The sequence below is a fragment of the Molossus molossus genome, unplaced genomic scaffold, assembly GCF_014108415.1.
Source record: "Molossus molossus isolate mMolMol1 unplaced genomic scaffold, mMolMol1.p scaffold_m16_p_1, whole genome shotgun sequence".
Classification (NCBI taxonomy): Eukaryota; Metazoa; Chordata; class Mammalia; order Chiroptera; family Molossidae; genus Molossus; species Molossus molossus.
Window position 1 is genome coordinate 251,000,846 of NW_023425344.1, and position 10,083 is coordinate 251,010,928.

Genomic DNA, 10,083 nt, shown 5'->3' on the forward strand with positions numbered 1-10,083 from the left:
CCTCAATGACAGTCCCTTGGAAAACAGGGTATCCCAATGGAATGGGACTTAACTCCCAGTTGCTGGGAGCCCGTCTGCACAGGACCCTTTACTGAGCCTGACCCGGCTCCGGCCAGTGGTCCCAGTGCCCTTGGGGTCGTGGTTGCCTTCGCAGGCTGTGTGGTTTGGGGTGAGAAGACAGGAAATGAAGCCCGTGGGCATTGGCAGTTTCTGATTCTTGACCTTGTCCTGAGCAGGGAAGCGCTGGGCTGTGACCTTCCTCAGGTCCGCCGCCTGCATTTCACTTCCTGGAAGACAAGCAGTGCGCCAGCCTCTGCTCAGTGTCCCCCTTTACGGGTGTGGGGTGCCCTGGGAGCCGGCCCTTTCTGCAGAGTTCCTGTCTGAGTCCCTGGAGCTGGGCCGCATCTGCGGGGACCCCCCTCCCCCCACGTATCTGAACAGGAGAGTCCAGAGGGTGGGGGCGTGGGAGCAGGGTCTTCTGACCCTCCAGACTGCTGCCAAGGCAGAGGGCTGGCTGGGCGGGCGGCTCCGAGCCCCAGCGTGTGGTTTCTGTAATGTGGGAAGGGTTCAGATCATTCCTTTCTGGGATTAAAAAGCTGCTGGGAACAGCATGTCACCAGATTCAGTGCCGGTAGTAAAACACACATCACCAAGGACGCGCAGCTCAGAACAGCACGCTGGCCTCACTGTGGCATGGACGGCACAGCACAGCACAGGGCTGCCTGCGATGCGCCACATGCCCTTGCCAGTGGGGTCAGGTGGGCCCCAAGAGGCTGGCGGGCACCTCCCTGCAGCTGGTGACAGTGCAGACATGCTGTTCTGGGGGTCCCCACCGTGATGGGGGGACTTAGGGGTGGGTGTAGGTCTGAGGGGGCCTGGCCTGGGCAGTGCTCAAGGGGGTGCAGGGAGGCCCAGGATGGCAGGGGCGGGGCGCCTTAGGAAGGTCAGGTTCCTGGGCGGTCTGTGCTCGGAGGGCGGCCCTGGGCCTGGGTACAGCCAACAGCTGGGCAGGCAGGTGCAGGTGACCCAGGGGCTGAGCGCTGGGTGCTCACTGAATGCCTGTCCTGTCTTGGAGCTGTAGTCCTTTTTTCACTGACTAGTAAGTCATTTGGAATTGTTAATATTTAATTACAAAAATAAAGTGAATGTTTCCTGTTGTAAAGTTCCCTGCGCTTCAGCAGAAAGGCTCTGTGATACAAACTCTGGCCCGAAGGAACGCCTTCCCATTTGACACCAGCCGCGTTTAACCCTTTCAGGGTCACAGACTACTCTGAAAGTTAAAAATGGATCATCCTGCCCTAGAAAAATGTCCAAACAGAAAGTGGCTGTCCAATTACAGGGGTTAGCAGCCCCATCCCCAGAACAGGCACAGCCAGGGGTCAGGAGGTCCTCAGAGCTGGAGGGGGGTGGCCCAGTCCCTCGCCTGCTCAGTGCCTCCGTTTCTGAGAGCCAGGCTGGTATAGTCCCGTTTCCAAGGGCTGTGCAGAGCAGTCAGCGAGGGTCACTCACTTGGGACTGGGCCTAGCCAAGAGCATGTCATCAGTGAAAAGGCTCAAGGGCCACACCTGTGTTCACTTACACGTTTATTTGTCCGAGACCCACCCTATGCCAGGAGTATGGGAGGCACTGGGTAGGGATGAAGACTGTGTGGCTCTGCCCACACAGACGGAAGCCATGTCTTCTGGGCTGGACAGTCATGACCCTCAGTGACCTCTGGGCTTTGTGTCCCCACAACCAGATGGTCAGATTGTATCTGGTGTGTACCCACATGGGGCAAGACCCTGTGCAGATGGGAGGTTCCGCTTTCTGAAGTAAAGCCCGGGCAGTGAGGAGCTGGGTCTGTGCAGGGGCCCTGCCAGGTGTCCACCAGGCACCAAAGACATGCCAGGACCCGGTCTCTTTTTAAAATGTTCTCATTTGCGCAGAACTGGTTTTCCTAGCAGATGGGCCAAGACTTTCACAAGATGGCCTGGCTGTTTGCCGGTTGCCCCAGTGGTAGCTGGTGGCAGACAACCAAAAAGTAAAATAGCACCCTCCCCCTTTCAGATGGGGCACAGCCTGTGGGAGGAGGGCAGGAGCCCATGGGCACCATGGAGACCCGGGCACCAGGGCTCTTGGCCCCCATCCTGGGCAGGAGCTGATGCGGACACAGATGGAGAGCTCCCAGCAGGGCCAGCACCGGGGTTGGGGCAAGTGTTCCTGGCCACTCAGAGGGAGGAGCAGGTCCTGGCCCCAGGGCGGGGTCTGAGCTGACACCCTCAAGGAGACCCTGACCCAGAGATCTGTGCCAGCTCGGTCCCTGTCCCAGTGCATTCGGAGGGCTCTGCTGAGACGGGCTTTCTCAGCGTCAGCAGGGCTGGGTCCCAGGCGTCCCTCTCACACCCTCAGCATTGACTGTGTAGGAACAGGAAGAGGGGGGCAGGTGGGGGGCGAAGACTACCCTCAGGGTACGGGTGTGGCGGCCCAGCGGGTCCTCCTCGGGGCGGTGCCGGTCTGCCATCAGCCTCATGAGCAGCTGGTTGGACCAGGTGATGCCGAGGGCGGGGGCAAGGCGCTCCTCCGGGGCCCTGAGCAGGAGATGGTCCGTGTCACTCACAGAACCAGGCCTCACGTGCCCCCTGCCCACGGCCCTGCCCACAGCCATGCTCACCTGGGCAGCCCAGGTGCTGTGTCCTGCATGGCCTCTGTCACCTGGAAGGTCAGACGAGGGTCAGTGGCAGAGCTTCTCCCTGCAGGGGAGGGCGGGCAGGGAGGGCAGCCCACCTGGTTGATGCAGAGCACCGGGCTCTGGAAGGCCCAGCTCAGCCTGCGCAGTGCGGCCCCCAGCGCCTGCAGAGCCCGGGCCCTGCACGCCGAGGCCGGCCCGTCAAACTCACAGCGGAAGGGGGCCGCCACGGAGTCGATGACCAGCAGGCGAGCCATCCCCCTCGACAGCAGCATGGGCACCTTCTTACTCACACACTCCAGCAGCGCGTCCTGGAAGCCGAGGGGAGGTGGCCGTCACCACCCGCGCCTCGCCGCCTCGCCTCCTCGTGCTCAGGGACCCCTCATGTCTGTCCTGTCTTCCCGAGTCTGGTGGGTGTGACCCCTGCTCTCGCTCAGGCCCTTCACTGTGACCCTCTCCCTCGCGTCTTCGCACCTGGCTCTGACCACCTGGACCTGGCCCCATCTCCAAGGTCAGCCTGTCAGCTCGTTACCAGGACTGTGCCCTTGTCATTCGGGCCTGAGCGTCCGGGGGCAAAGGGGAGAGAGCACGGTCGGTCCTGCCCCCGGCCTCGCCTGGCACGGAGACCCTGGGCTGTGCCCAGGCTGCACACCGGGACACCGAGCTCGGCCGGGTGGGGCTGCCAGTGTCCGAGCCAGCCCTGGCCACCTGCAAGGCCTCGTGCTCCCAGCAGCCTGGCCTTGCCGGGGGCCGAATCCGCTGGGCTCCGGGCCGGGGCAGGGTGTCCTCGGCCTGCCGGCCGGGACGCAGGTCCTCGGAACTCGCAGGCGCTGCCAGGTGTGGCTCCTCGCCCTGAAATGAGTTCCGCCTGTGCTTCGTCTCCAGGGCGTCTCCGGGGCCTCTGGGAAGTGACAGCGGCGGCAGCGGGCTGGAGGACGCTGACGTGAACGTGAGTCCCGCACCCGCCACGCCGGCGGCGCCAGGCCCTGGGGCGGGCAGGTGCTGGCATGCCCACTGGTGGAGGGCCAGGGTGCCAAGAGGGGCCTAGCCTGGAGACCCCCAGACTGGGCAGACACCCGGCGAGGGGGCGGAGGCCTGCTCCCCCACAGGCGGTGCGGAACAAAACTCAGAGCTGCCGCCGGGCCCTGACGCACAGCCTCCCCTCACAGTGAGCACACCGCCCTGGAGGACGAGGACCACGCTGCTCGCGCGAGGCCAGAGCCGGCCCTGTGACAGCCAGGGACAGTCGCCGAGGGTGGAGGGCCCTGGAGCTGGGAGCCTGCAGCACTAACCTCCTGTGTCCCCGCCCGAGCGCACACGGTCACACTAACAGCCACACTGCTCAGTGGGACGAAAGGCCACAGCCACACTCGGCCCCTAAGGGTGGGCAGGGCAGTGGGCACCGCCACCCCCCGGGGCAGCGTCTCGGGAGACCTTGCCTCTCGTTGCCTGGCCATCGGGCCGTTCCCCCATTCCTTCCCCATGCCATGTGTGATGATGTATTTTATTGTAAATTTTTTAAAAATTAAAAGTTTATATGCCTTATCCTTTACGTGTAGTTCATTGCAAGTCCTAAAGCCGGGGCAGGGGGGGAGCTGGAGAGGCCCCGGCCATGCTGGGTTTGGGTTAACCTCCTGTTTCTTCTGAGTCCTTCCACTCGCCCCCCAGCAAAGCGTGACCCGTCCCACACCGCGTCCCTGCTCGCTGGCGGCCTGAGGGGGCTGGTCCAGGCTGGTGCCGTCCTGCCCTGCCCAGGGGTCTTTCCTGCCATCAGCAGAAGGAATAGCAACCTGGACAGTGGTCCCTCGGGCAGGGGGCAGGCTGGGTGCCCTGTCCCCACTCCTGGTGGGTAGGGTGACTGAAAACACACAACGCCTCGTTCATCCCGAATTCCAAGTGACCAGCCCGCCCGTCTAGCTGAGCGCGGGGCACCCTCGGACCCGGGAATGGGGGGACGGCAGGACACTCACCACGTCGGCCACGTGCTCGATGAAGATGTGGTCGCCAAATTTGATCCTCCTGATCGTGTCCACGGGAGCGTCTGTCCGCAGGCACTGCTGCTGGGCGATGAGCTGCTGCAGACGCCTGTTGGGGAAGGCGTCCTCCGTGCAGACGTACACGGCCCCTGGGGACCAGGGTGTGAGGGCGCCCCTGCAGCCGCCAGCCCGCCCAGCCCGCCCTGTGCCGGGAGGCAGGACTGTCCTCCCCCACAGCCTCCTCCCGGCCGCACCGTCGGCTGCCCCTGGCGCTGTCTTCAGTAGACATGAGTGGACTTAGGACCCACAGGCCTTTGGAAATGTCCGTGCCCCCCCCCCACGAGGGAGCTACCCTGAGGCTCCTTTGGGCCTATGCCTCCTGGATGCCGCTCTGTTTTGTTTTTAAATCCTCACCGGGGGGTTTTTAGAGAATGAGGAAGGCGCGGGTGGGCGAGTAGAGAGAGAAACATCCATGTGAGAGAGAAGCCAATCAGTTGCCTCCCATAGCTGTCCTGACCGGACAGATGGAAGCTGCCACCCTTCGGTGCACAGGAGGGGCCTGGGTGCCCCTGTGAAGGCTCCGCCTGTGATTCAGACTATGGGTGGTTAACTCTGTATTTGCCGGAAAAGCCGGTAAACAACACGCAGTGTTACCAGGAGCATGAATGTCCGGGGACATGAAACGCTGACCAGGACCTGGGCCCTGCACCACAGAGCGGACCCTGGGCCCAGCAGCCGAGAACCAGGGGCCGTCGAAAGTAGCCCTTCTGCCCGGCCGATGTGGCTCAGTACCTGAGCGTTGACCCGTACACCAAGAGGTCGCCCGTTCGATCCCCGGTCAGGGCACATGCCCAGGTTGTGGGCCTGATCCCCAGTGGGGGGCATGCGGGAGGCGGCCAATCGATGTTCTCTCTCATCGATGTTTCTCTCCCTCTCCCTCCCTCTCTCTCTAAAATCAATAAAGGAAGAAAAATTAGAAAAAAAGAAAGAAGCGCTACTGTTTATGCAGCTGAGTTTCAGCAACGTCCCAGGACCTTCAACAGAGAAAGAAGGGTCTTTTCAACAAGCAGTGCAGGACAAGGGGACCCACGCAGATGGGCCGTAACAGCCACAGCGGAACTCTCAGAAGGGAATGTGCGTAAACCCTCATGACCGCGGGTCAGGCAGTGGATTCTCAGATATGACCCCAAAAACACAAGGGAAAAAAGGTCAACTGGGCTTCATCAAAATGAGTTCCCTGCTTCCAAGGACGACACCCGCAGGAAATGAAGGGACAGCCACCGAGCACGGACGTGTCTGACAGCCTGTCTCCGGGGCACACAGACCTTTCAGCTCAGCCACTAAGCCGGAGACCCCGATTGTAAAGTGGGCAAAGGGTCTGGACAGACGTTTCTCCAAAGAAGATATACGGGTGACCAACAAGCTCGTGAAAAGATTCAGAACACCCTCAGTCCTTTTGGGACAGCAGGGGGCCGGGGCACCCCACCACGGCCGTGCAGTCTGCGGGTGCCTGTGGCACTTCTCAGAGCGGCACATGTAGCGGAGCAGGACCCACAGGACCGTGAACTTGTCAGTAAGCTCGTCCCCCCACCGCCCTCGGCGCGTCACAGGGCTTCCCGGGGAGGGCGCCTCTTCGCCGGGGCCGGGGCTGGGGTCAGAGTGTGCAGGCAGGCTCCACGCTGGGCGCGTGCCCTGGGATGGCAGATGCCGGCAGCTACGACCACCTGCCCCTGGGGCCCGCTACCGTCCCCCACGAGGCAGAAAGCATCTCCTGTGTGCCAGGCGCACTCTGAGTCCAGACACAGACCCGCATCTCAGCGTGGCCAGATGCCGACCGGTAACTGCTGAGCGACTGCTTCGGGAGAAGCGGGTCCCCAGGGCCATGGTGCAGCCCAGGTGGCCAGGCCCAGGAGACGCAGGACTGCGGGTTGTGGCCAGCTCCCCAGGCTGCCAGCCCCCTCTCCAGAGGCAGATGGGCAGAAGCTCTGAGTCCCAGCAAAGAGCGGGCCCACCCACAGGCCGCGCCGGGAACGCAGGGAGGGAGGGACCTTGTTTCTGAGCGAGCCCAGTCTGTCTCTTGGCAGCTCCTGTGGGGTCAGCTGACAGCTCGGACCAGGTCCACCCCTAGGCACCCATCTCAGACAATGGGGCAGAGGGCGCTGCACCCTCTTCCGCCCGGGCCCTCCTGGGCTGTACCCTGTCAGGAGACCCTGCACTAAACCCACGTGGCACTGTGCCTGGCAGCTGCATAGGGTCATGGACCCTGCTCCACAGAGCTCACGGCGACCCCGGGGACACAGGCAGGATCCCACACCGAGTTCCCACCCAGAGGCCCCATGGAAGTCCCAGCTACAGCGAGGACTTGTCAGGTCATCCACAGCAGGTCTGACAGCAGGGTGAGGAGGCAGCCTGGCCTTGGAAGGTGGGGTCCAGGTCTGTCTCTGGCGGTCCCGGCCCATGCTGGGCAGGGCAGGGGCCCCGTCTGGGAGTGGGGTCAGCCACAGGCTGCAGGGCCAGCAGCAAGAGGCACTGCGTGCTGTGTGTCTGCAACTGCCAAGCTCCATGGGGGCCGCGTCAGCACCAGGGGCTTGCGTCACAACCAAGGCGCCGCTCTGGGGATCTCACGTGCAATCAACGTCTCGAATTTCAACGCAGGAGACCCAGACAGGCCACCTTGAAAACTCCTCACCTCAAACACACGCCCAGGCAGGACAGGCCTGCAGCCCCTCCGAGCGAGGAAGGGGGCTGTCAGCAAGCGGCCTGCAGGCTGGTGGCGCGCGGCCACCTGTGCAGGTGAGGGCGTGGGCACCTGCGGGCCAGCCCACAGCCGAGGGGACTCTGCTCGCAGGGACCGCGGGGGTCCCTCTCCCCAGGAGGGCTCGCACAGCCATGTGAAAGGGAAGATGCCAACCGCAGGGGCCAGCCCTGGGTCCCAACCTGGATGGGCAGCGGCCAAGAACAGAGCCCTGGACTGAGAGCCTACCAGACCCCCCGCGCCTGCCAAGGGGCCGCCACTCACCGGCCTCCAGGCCTCCATGCTGCCGAGGGAGCTGCACAGCCAGGCACAGCTGCAGCGCCAGCTGGGTCTTGCCCGCCGAGCTGCGGCCGGCCAGCTCCGTGATGCCGCCCAGGGGCAGGCCGCCGCGGAGCAGCCCGTCCAGCACAGGGCAGCCCAGGCTCAGGCGCTGGTGCTGCTCGGGGAAGCGCTCCTTCTGCAGGCGCAGGTCGAGTGCTGAGGACGCAGAATCAAGGGTGGGCAGGTGCCAGGGGCAAGGAGGTGGCCACACAGGGTCCCTGGGCATGTCCTCCTGGCCAAGAGGCCCCTCCCAGCTCAGGGCCTTGCCTGATGGCCCACTCACCCCTGCTTCCTGCAACCCTGGGCCTTGGCCCTTCTCCTCTGGCCCAAGAACCGACCCACGTTGTGAGGCCCCCAGTGCCTCCCGATCTCAGCGCCACCACCATGCCCTGCAGACTCCTCAGCGGAGTCTGTGCCCATGCCCCCAGCCGGGAGGAGGACCCATGAACTGCGGGGTGTCAGGCAGAGCACACCTGTCTGCCCACCTGTGAAGATGCTGCTGCCCCGCAGGTGTGAGGAGACCATTCTCAGCAAGTGCTGCACGTCAGGACCCGAGAGGCCGGTCAGTCTCTGCAAGTCTGGTCCAGAAAAGTGCAGAACCTCCTTGAGTGACTTCAGTTTGGCTGAAATGACACCAGCACATTACAGGTCAAGGTCAGACAGTAGTAACAGCAATGCAGCAGTGACTGGAGGGACGCGGGCTCCAATTCGGGGGACTATCTACTCCCTGCATCACGGTCCCCTGGGCAGAGTGTCATGACGACAGGACAAGGAGGGAGGGCCTGGCGGCGACCACCCTCAGCTGCAGCAGGGAAGCCAGGGTGGGGAGGTGAGGGCGGGCGGGGCCTCACCCAGTTCTGCCAGGAAACCTCTCAGGAAAGACCTGCCCATAGTGCACCTGGGGGCTGAGCCCAGGGCCCACACCTGAGGGAGAGCGCGCAGGAAGGACAGCTGCCCCAACATGCCCACTCTGGCAGCCAACCAGGACGGCGGGGGCATGAGGCAGGGATGACAGCGATGGCGGGGTGGCTAGTGCGCACCACGGGGTGGGGAGGGTCCCAGAGGTAACGTGTCCGAAGGGTCTGGTTATTTGGGAGTAAAGTGGATAAAGTAATTTTGGGCTTGGATAAATGTATATTTTCAAACTAATAGAATAAGAAATATGCTAAAAATATATCCAGCCAATCAGAAGAGGCAAAGAAGAGAAAACAACACAAAATAGAGATAGGACGAATAGCTCAGCATCAGGGAGTTAAACCCAAATTTATCAGGAATGACCTCCGTTTCCCTGTTTAGACAATTTACTTTGAGGAAAATAAAATGAACTCTTAAAAGGTGCCTTCAGCCCTGGCCGGTTTGGCTCAGCGGTTAGAGCATCGGCCTGCGGTCCTGAGAGACCCGGGTTCGGTTCCCGCTAAGGGCATGTACCTTGGTTGCAGTTTGTCCCCGGCCTTGGTTGGTCGTGCGGGTGGCAGCCACTCGATGTGTCCCTTTCACATCGATGTTTCCCTCTCTCTCTCTTCCTCTCTCTCCTTCCCACTCTGTCTGTACAAAAAATGGAAAAATGTCCTCGGATGAGGATAAAAAAAAATAAAAAAAAAGGTGCCTTCAGTTACACACACGAAGAGCCCACCCCTGCGGTCCCAGGCATTCTGGCACGAGCGCCGCGGTCCAGGGACGTGAACGGAGTGGGGGACGTGGCGAGGACAGGCCACCGTGGTGCCAGTTCTGCAGAAAGTACAGCCAGGTGTCTGCACATACCAGTGAGTATACCTTTCTTAACTGCGGCAGTAATTCTGGGATTCAGGTCCAACTGATCCAAGTCCATTTCTTCAGGGGGTTGGCCACAAAGACGAACAAATTCCCAGGGACACAAATTCTGATGAACTTGTCAACTCAGACCTTCTGGGGTCCCCTTTGCGGTGGTCACTGCCAGCCCACAGGTGGGAGGAGCCTTCCCTCTGCAGGGACACCGCTGGGGTGAGGCTAAGGCGACACCTCCGTCAGAGCCATCCTTGGTGGGCAGAAACCCTGGACTCAGCCACATACTGATGCACTGGAAGAAACCCCCAGCACACTGACCTCCCGACGTGCAGGTCACCACAGCACAGGGCTGTCCCCTCCCACCCCCTGCAGAAGGCACAGAAGGGAGCCCACGCCCCTGGACGGCCCCACTCCCGGGGAGGACCTTGTGGGCAGATCCATGAGCACTGGGCTCACTCAAATGAAGTGTCTATTGCACTCTCCACTTTAATTTCCCTTACAGTCGGCCCTCGTTCATCGCGGTGAATCAGCTCCGGACTCTACCGCGATAAGTGAATTTCCGCGAAGTAGGATTCTTTATGTACAGCTGTCCCTGCCACTTC

The 10,083-nt window shown here is 62.1% G+C and overlaps 2 protein-coding genes across 4 annotated transcripts in view; one reads left to right on the top strand and one right to left on the bottom strand.

The window, feature by feature from the left end:
- The window catches only part of KLC1 (kinesin light chain 1), a 62,181-nt gene extending 57,971 nt beyond the window's left edge, over positions 1-4,210 (top strand). For all 3 annotated transcript variants that reach the window (XM_036246875.1, XM_036246883.1, XM_036246926.1), the window contains 2 exons: positions 3,551-3,614; positions 3,835-4,210. In XM_036246875.1, coding sequence (XP_036102768.1) covers positions 3,551-3,577 — 27 coding nt within the window. In that variant the 3' untranslated portion in view covers positions 3,578-3,614; positions 3,835-4,210. The remainder of the gene's footprint in view (positions 1-3,550; positions 3,615-3,834) is intronic.
- On the bottom strand, positions 2,348-9,714 carry XRCC3 (X-ray repair cross complementing 3). The gene is made up of 7 exons (XM_036246949.1): positions 9,491-9,714; positions 8,203-8,340; positions 7,661-7,873; positions 4,636-4,790; positions 2,764-2,976; positions 2,660-2,691; positions 2,348-2,567 (listed from the first exon to the last, which is right to left on the bottom strand). Exons 1-7 carry the CDS (start codon positions 9,543-9,545, stop codon positions 2,348-2,350), a joined length of 1,026 nt encoding a protein of 341 aa, XP_036102842.1. The 5' UTR covers positions 9,546-9,714.
- Positions 9,715-10,083: the final 369 nt, after the last annotated feature.